The sequence below is a fragment of the Euphorbia lathyris genome, chromosome 10, assembly GCF_963576675.1.
Source record: "Euphorbia lathyris chromosome 10, ddEupLath1.1, whole genome shotgun sequence".
In the NCBI taxonomy this organism is placed as follows: domain Eukaryota; kingdom Viridiplantae; phylum Streptophyta; class Magnoliopsida; order Malpighiales; family Euphorbiaceae; genus Euphorbia; species Euphorbia lathyris.
In genome coordinates, this window is record NC_088919.1 from 60,249,645 (window position 1) to 60,258,029 (window position 8,385).

At 36.4% G+C, this 8,385-nt stretch overlaps 1 protein-coding gene across 1 annotated transcript; it reads left to right on the forward strand.

Annotated features, from left to right (window-relative positions):
- On the forward strand, positions 1-4,181 carry LOC136208817 (tyrosine-protein phosphatase RLPH2-like). The gene is made up of 4 exons (XM_066000066.1): positions 1-684; positions 1,944-2,011; positions 3,428-3,607; positions 3,707-4,181. Exons 1-4 carry the CDS (start codon positions 147-149, stop codon positions 3,887-3,889), a joined length of 969 nt encoding a protein of 322 aa, XP_065856138.1. The 5' UTR covers positions 1-146; the 3' UTR covers positions 3,890-4,181.
- Positions 4,182-8,385: the final 4,204 nt, after the last annotated feature.

Sequence of the window (8,385 nt, forward strand, 5' to 3'; positions counted from 1 at the left end):
CTCATTCTCATTCTGATTCTCATCCCCAGCCCCATGTTAACCCTCTGTATAAATAGTAATAAAGCTATGAAATCCTCCACAGAAACGAAAAATCAACAGCCTCCGCTACATAATTTGAACTCACAATCTCTCAAGCTCTTCAACAAATGCAGAAAAACGAAGTATCAGATTCCGGCACCGGAAAACCCAGAGTGGTAATTTGCGTAGGAGACATCCATGGATTCTACTCCAAGCTCCAAAACCTCTGGTCCAATCTCCAGAAAGTAATCAACCCTGAAGATTTCACATCTGCAATCGTCATATTTTTGGGCGATTATTGCGATCGCGGTCCACATACCAAAGAAGTCATGGATTTCTTAATCAATTTATCCTCAGCTTATCCAAATCAGAAGCATGTGTTTCTCTCCGGAAATCACGACCTAGCTTTTGCGGCATTTCTGAGAGTTGTGCCAGAGCCTGGAAACGGGGTGTCGTTTGCGGAAGGGTGGAAGGCTTATGAAGAGAACGAGGATAATGAAGGATGGTATAAGGGTTTTGGGTATGAAAATATGTATTTACAAGGTAGGAGATGGGCTGGAAGTCCTAAATTTCGAATTATTCCTTCTAAAGGAACTGAACTTAAGGGTTCAATTTATGATGCTGCTCCTACTTTTGAGTCATATGGGGTTCCTCATGGATCTGCTGGTATGTGATTTCTGATTTCTGATGCTAAATTGTGTTTATGTCATTGCATGGTTATGCGAATGATTCTTTGGGTTTCTTTGATTTGATATGAGTAATTGGGTAGCTTTTGGTTTTGGTTTTGGTGCTTGAGTTCTTGTTTTATTAATTTTGCTGCTAGATGATGTTGTTTGATGTAATTCTTTTTTCTTTTTTTTAATGTTCAATGAGAATGGGAAGATCATTTGTGAGGAAAACTTCTAAATATTAAAAATATAGGTCATATTTATAAATATTAAAAATATAATAATACATTTAAAAAAAACAAGAACAAAAGAACAAGACGGAGAAAGCTAGATCCAGATTCAAGAGACAAGACTTCTTTAAAAATTGAAGGATTATCAGTCAAATAGGAACTGTCAACTTTCCTAAATCTTAGACTGAATAAGAATCACAAAATCGAAAGTTTGAATTTGTAGAATTTTAGTCGAAATTGGCAGAGGGAGCCGTTTAAAAATTGAGAGACATTCTTCATATTTTGAGTAATTACGGAAACGTGCCTAGAAATGTTTTTCATTTAAGTTTCCGGGTTTCCATTTCCCACACCTATCGTAAAAGGTGCATGATGTGTTTCCGTGCATCATAGCTTAATAATACATCTCTTGTCCCTTTACTTGTCAAGATTATTAAATAATCCTAATCCCTATTCTTTGCAAATGTCCTATTTACCTTAGTGACTTATTGACTCTCTAGAAGTGACTTATTGGCCTATAGCGATTTATTCTCCCAACGCACTTCAACTTATCCAAAATCTTCCCCTTCTTCACTTCAACTTTAAGCCATTCAAGGGTTAGATAAGATGTTTTCAAGTATAGCGTGCAGTTGACTTTTCTGGACAAGTACGGAGGCTAGGGATGTATTAGGCCAAATTTTTTTGTTGTGATTTTGCGCATTTACATGTAGACGAAGATGTTATTTTCATTGCAATAGAAGCTATTTGCTTTACACCACTAGCAAAAGAAGGAATTCAATTAATGGTAACTAGAAGTAAATTCCTTATTTCTTTTGCTGATAGTTGGGGCCATATCCCTCTACTTGCAAATATGCAAAATAACTTTTTTTTGTACTTTTTTTTTTTCATTTGTATTTTAGTATTGGGTTCTTGTTCAAAGTTTGAATTTTCTTGTTTCCCCAAAAATTGAAATTTCTATTTATTCAACTGGTGATGTGCTTTTATATATATATAGTTCTAAATTTTGTATTGTATTTTTGCAAATTTGCAGATCTCATGAATGCAGTTCCTGATGAACACAAGAAGTTTCTTGCTGATTTGGTTTGGGTACATGAAGAGGTAAGGGACCATTTTCCCTTGATTATTCTAGGCATAAACGTGAAATTTGATCTTGACAATTTAGTTCATGACTTCAATTTTCAGTTGCTGTACTTGTGAATTTGTGAATTTGATTCATGAACTTTAGTTGTGGTCCATTCAATCCCTGACTTTTATTGTCAATTTGGCTGCAAAGGTCACCAATCACACTTGTGATCATATTTGGCAAATCGAGATTCGACTCGTGAATCGAAATCCTATTTTGTGAATCGTGACTCGTGAATCGAACTGAATCGTAAGATTCAGTTCAAATTCATAATATTATAAAAATAGAATATTTACCATGTTGAAGTCAAAATATTATCAAATATTAGTCTAGAAATGCAATTTTAATGTAAAAAAAAAAAAAAAGAAATCATATCAAGCAAGTACTTAAAATTCAAATCCAATGCAAATGCAATCCCAATTCTGTATAATAACTTAGCAAAGACGAAAAGTTTGAATGGAGAAGAGTGAGTTTAGTAGTAACTGTTGTTTTGATGAATGGAGATGAAGATCCGACTCGAAATAGAGCTGAATAGAATTGAATAGTATGATTCAAATGGGAATCGTAAGATTCTATTATAATTTAGATTCGCCTATAGATTCAGCTCGAAATAAAGCTGAATTGAATTGTAAGATTCGAATCGAGAATCCTAGGATTCTAACAACTATGCACATGATCATATTGACAAATTGTGTCAAGTGTTGGTTTTGAATATCAGGGATTAAATTAACAAATTATGCTAAGTATATGGATTGAATATGCCACAATTGAAGTTTAGGAAGGAACCAAATTGATAAACTACACCAAGTATTGGATCAATTTTTGCCTTCTACCAATATTTTAGCTATGAGAAATCTAGTTTATGTTTAATGAGCATATTTTTACAATATTATTATATGAACTACAATCTGTTTGAAGAATTGGTTTTGCTAGCAATCTGTTTGATTCGGCTGAATTCCAGGAAGCTAGAGTTCTATAAACCTGTTGATTCTGTGATTACCAGAAATATAGGAAGAAAAAAGAGAAAATTCTCTTTGATTTGTTATTCAATATCGAAGTACCGAAAAGTCCTTACAAGAGTTGTTTAACGCTATTTTGTAGCTAGGACAACAAAAGATATAAGCAAAAGGCGTTATTAACCTTATTACTTGTCATTAAGCTGATAGTTAAAGCCCGAGAATAGCTTTTATATTAATCTCTGACATTACTCAATCAACTTTCATTTCTTCACAAGTTTTTAGCTATTTCCTTCATTGTCTCTGCATCAACCAATTAGTATGATTGCGTGTTTCGTGTGATGTTTAGTGGTGAGTTTAGGATTTTCAGTAACTTCATTTACATTGTTGAACAATGAATGAAACAAACCTGGTTATATCCGAATTATTCTCCAGGAAGACGTATGTATAGAGAACGAAGAAGGAATTCAACATTGTAAATTGATTGCTGTACATGCTGGTTTAGAGAAAGCGAAAAACGTCGAAGAACAGCTAAAATGTCTGAAAGCTAAAGACACTAGCATACCCAAGATAGAGCCTCTGAGTGGAAGAAAAAATGTTTGGGATATCCCACAGGTAATGTTCATTGCTACCTTTTATGTATTTCTGTTGACGACTCGGCTAGTAATTGTCGAAAATTAAACAGTGAGACCCTTGGATTATGTTGTGTTTCAGGAATTAACGGGGAAACCGACCATTGTAGTTAGCGGCCATCACGGGAAACTGCACATTGATGGTCTGAGATTGATTATTGATGAAAGTGGTGGACTAGAGAATAATCCAGTAGCTGCAATTATTCTCCCTTCACAGAAGCTTGTCCGTGATACCGATACCTTTACCGATAATATGAACCAGTAACTTCAGTTTTCTGATGCATAACAAATTTGACCGAACTTACCTATTCATTCATGAAATTATCGGTTGAAGAATATAGAATAGCCGATTACTTAATCGTATCTTTAGATATCTCACATTGCGTAATTAGAGAGTTTATGTGGTTCCTCTGCTTTTTTAACGGTGTTATAGTTAGGAGTTTGTTGTTTATGGTATCTTGTATGAGGATTATATTTATCTTATTTAAAAAAGTTAGAATATATGTTGATGTGGGTGTTGGCAGTTTCTTTATAAATAAAAAAAGTTATTGTCTTTTGCAATCTGACTTCATTTCAAATAAAAAAAGGAAAGGAAAATCATTTGGTTTGGTAGATGAAAAAGAAAAAGAAAGTGTGGTTAAGTATAGAGTACCATTTCAAGATTAATTTTGCCTCTATAGAAATTTTTGATTTAGTTCGTTTGTGAATCTATAACGGATGGAGAAGTAGATGGAGATGTTGCTCATAGGATTAAATCTAGTTGGGCGAAGTGGAAGAGTGCTACGGGTTTCCTTTGTGACCCCGACATGTCTAATAGATTGAAGGGAAAATTCTACCGCACGACAATCAGACCAACATTGTTACATGGTACGGAGTGTTGGACAGTGAAACACTGTCACATTCATAAGATGTCGGTGGCGGAGATGCATATGTTAAGATGGATGTGTGGTCATTCAAGAAGGGATAGGGTGAGTAATGAAATAATTAGGACAAAAGTAGGGGTTACATCTATTGAGAATAAAATAAGGGAAAACCGACTAAGGTGGTTTGGCCAGGTGGTTTGGCCATGTAAGACGAAGAGCGCTTGATGCAGGACTAAAGAGTGGCAAAGGGATGTAATGGTGAGGATAGGGGTAGACCTAAGCAAACTTGGAGGAGGGTGATCGAGAGTGATATGAGTTTATTAGGGATTGATGAGAATATGGTAGTGGATAGGACAGAGTGGAGGGGGAGAATTTGTGTCGCTGACACGACTTGATTGCACGGTTTCATATGATGGTTCATGTTAGCCGACCCCGAATCATTTCGGGACTAAGGCTTTGTTGTTGTTGTAGTTCGTTTGTGAATCTTTTAGCTATTAGAATTAGGATAAGATATCCAAAATGTTGAGGCAACATTCTCAATTTGTTATATGTTTTGAAGACGAAAAACAATTTAACTTAAAATGGTCATATGTGATATAGTTCTCTCAAATGGAAGTTAATAGCTGAGTAACAGTTTGCGGATGCAGATTCAGGGAGCTCCAACGCACCAGATTACATGTGTTAAGCGTGGAAGGATAACACCGCAGATCCAGCCAGCTTAAATGCAGGTTCGGATAAGCTGCCGCGGTCTTTACTCTTTTCCGAATCATGCCTTACCCTACTTCCTTCATGCCTGATCTGAATGCCATTGAACAGAGGTTTGTCACTTGCTCGTTCAAGTTCAATCCCATCGCGGAATTCTGCCTTCTGCTTTTCGTTCGATCCGACTGGATTCCCCTTTCATCCTTTTTAAATTTTTAAGAGGGGTAATGCTCACGCGGGTAGACAACCACGAAAAGGAAACTGGACATTCCAACTAGGTTGAAACCCTTAAGCAATATTGAAATCTAAGATTTCAATTTATTAGAAAAGGAAAATGTAAAAAGATTAAAAAGAATACAAGAATCAAACAAGCCGATACATATTACGGCCCTTAAAGTTATCACTGATGAAATAAGAACAAAAAATAGGATGTGTATCCCACAATTACAGCTCATAAGCAGTTCTCTTATAATTAGTAAGCGCATTAGCTAGACGGTTTCCCTCCCTATACATATGAGAAAAGACAAAGTTTCATCGACTGTAATTGCCAAAGAAAATGGTTCCGATCATGTTTAACAGATCAAGAAACAATAGAGGTGCGACCCTTAAAAAGATTGACCACAAAAATTGAATCGCTTCCAAGCCACAGATTCCTCCAACCTTTTTCAAAAGCCTTATTAATTGCAAAAAAATTGCAGCATGCCACTAAGCTAAGAACACAAAAGAGTTGATCAAAGGGAAAGCGAACGAACCGACGAAATGCCCTCCTGCACGGAACAACCCATCGGTGTCCGAGGCATTCGTGTTAACCTTCCACCAACTTCTCGAGATTACCAACGAACCATGGTCCAAGGCCTCTAGATAAACAAGCCCGTAAACCCAAATTATGGAGGATTCCTATTTCCATCATCAAATTCCAAGCCCGTAAAGCCCGTTATCTACTTTGTATTACATTCTTATGTAGAGAGAAGTTCTCTTTACATTTTCTTCTTCTCCTTTGTTCCTTCTTCTCAACCTTTCCGTTGTTGTCGCCACCGTCATCATTACCTTTTAGGTTCTTGCTTTCTATCCAGGTCTCCTTAGAGGAGGAAGAAGGAAGGAATCCTCCCATTTATCAATTTTCATAGCCATATTGTCTCCAAAACATTTATTTTTAAGCATTTAGTTCCTTCAGAAGTAATAGCGATGTGCTGATGTATACTTCGACCTTTAATAAATCCAACTTGATTGTCCCGAACAATTTTAGCTGCCACTTAAGCTAACCAATCATCTAAAGTTTTAGAAATGATTTTGAAGCTGAAGTTGCTCATAATGATAGGACGTAATTGTTCGATGTTTAAATCACCCCCGACTTTTGATATAGGAGCCATAAGATTAGAGTTGAGAACGAGGTAGATGACACCGTAAGCAAAAAAAAAAAAAAAAAAAATCATTCAACCATTCGGCAAACATCTGGACCGACAATGTCCCAAAAAGCATGATAGAAACAACCAATAAAGTCGTCCGGCCCTGGTGCACTACTAGGATTCATCCCAAAAATTGTGTTTCGAATTTCCACATTTTCTGGACACTGAATCAACATATCATTATCATCCTCAGGAGTCTAGGAATTACATGATCAATCAAAGAATAATCACGAACATTAGATGAGGAATTACATGATCAATCGAAGAATAGTCGGAGAGCGGAGTACGACATCACTTAGCCAGAGTGAAATGTTGTTGGTCAGTATCATGAATTGCATTTATAGGCGATAACTGTGTTAGACTTTCTTGATCGGAATTCTTTCTCTAAGAGGAGCCGTTGGGTTCGGCGTGGACACTTCCATGGTAAAGTTTGAATGATATTTGATAAGACAAGGAGTAATGACAAGAGTTTGAGGGAAGTTAGCTAATATACCCGAAACATACCTAAGTTAGAGTATTTATACATTTGAGCATTAATGATGCTCTAATTGAACAGTCACGTCATTACTGCTCTTAGTGGTCGTTAATTGTCATTTAAGTGTATCCATTCATTTTTGAAGAAAATATAAAGGCACCGTTTAATCTTCAATGTAACAGCCAAAATGAGATATGATGGCGGATATAGGTTAACTGGTAGATCTCTTGGTTCTAACTACTTTCGTCGTATCTTTCACGGTTCGATCCAGATATCGTGATATAATGTTTGAAAACTCATTCTTTTTCACATTATTATACATTTGTCCTAGAAATAAAACCGGATGTTATCAATAGACAAGTCCATAGTGGGTTTGGTTGAAGAGCTAACCCACAAATCAAAAAATGTCCCACACTATGTCTATGAGATAGCAATGTTGCATCATTGCATCCAAATTTTCAATATCCTCATCGTTGTCGCATCCATCGATCCATGACGCCCGTTTTTCTGGAGTTCCGTCAATTATAGGAGCCTTCATGTTGTGTTCCAAAACATACCATTCCGGAGTTAAAGCTTCCTTCCCATTCGTGTCATAGACAACCACCTGTAAAAGGACTGTAATCACGGCCCTCAAGCTCTACGTTTTCCAATTTCATTTTTGTGGCTCAATATTACGAGGAGAATTAATAATCATCCGCTTTCAAACTATTTGTTGCTTCGCTCTGCTTGCTAGTCTCATGTCAACTTGACGGTGCCCGTCCAACTTGGATTGGTGCATTATAACTTCCTTAGTTTTAGTATTGGTGGATTTCCTCCCATCTTGTATTTTCTCCCCTTGTGTGGTATTCCGCCTACAAGACTGAACAATATGCCCAACCGAGTGACAAATGGAGCAAAAGGCATGCAGATTTTCGTATTCAAAATTAACCCAATCCATGTCAATGTCAATGTCAATTTGGAGCTCCTTTAATAGACCAATGTCAACTAAAATCTGTGCAAAATGTCCCATCTCCCCATCAACCGTATTACGAAAGGGATCCTTATAGCCCTACTAATGCCCTGCAATGATCCTCATGTCTCAGAATTCCCATAGCAAATTATATAAGCGAACTCGTACCTATGTCGAAGTGGACTTGTGAAGACTCGGATGAAAACTCCATGTCTAAGAGGAATCAAAATGTTCCATGGACTTGTGAAGACTCGGATGAAAAAAAAATTACTTTTCACGTAAAATATAAACAATAGTTCTCTAACAAAACACCTAAAACTCTTTTTTTTTTTAATACGAAAAGGCAAACATGGGTAGAAAATAGAG

Coding starts and splice junctions, on each gene's coding strand:
- LOC136208817 (XM_066000066.1), top strand. CDS start 147: ATGCAGAAAAACGAAGTATCAGATTCCGGCACCGGAAAACCCAGAGTG. Junction 685..1,943: donor GGTTCCTCATGGATCTGCTG/GTATGTGATTTC, acceptor GCAAATTTGCAG/ATCTCATGAATGCAGTTCCT. Junction 3,608..3,706: donor ATGTTTGGGATATCCCACAG/GTAATGTTCATT, acceptor GTTGTGTTTCAG/GAATTAACGGGGAAACCGAC.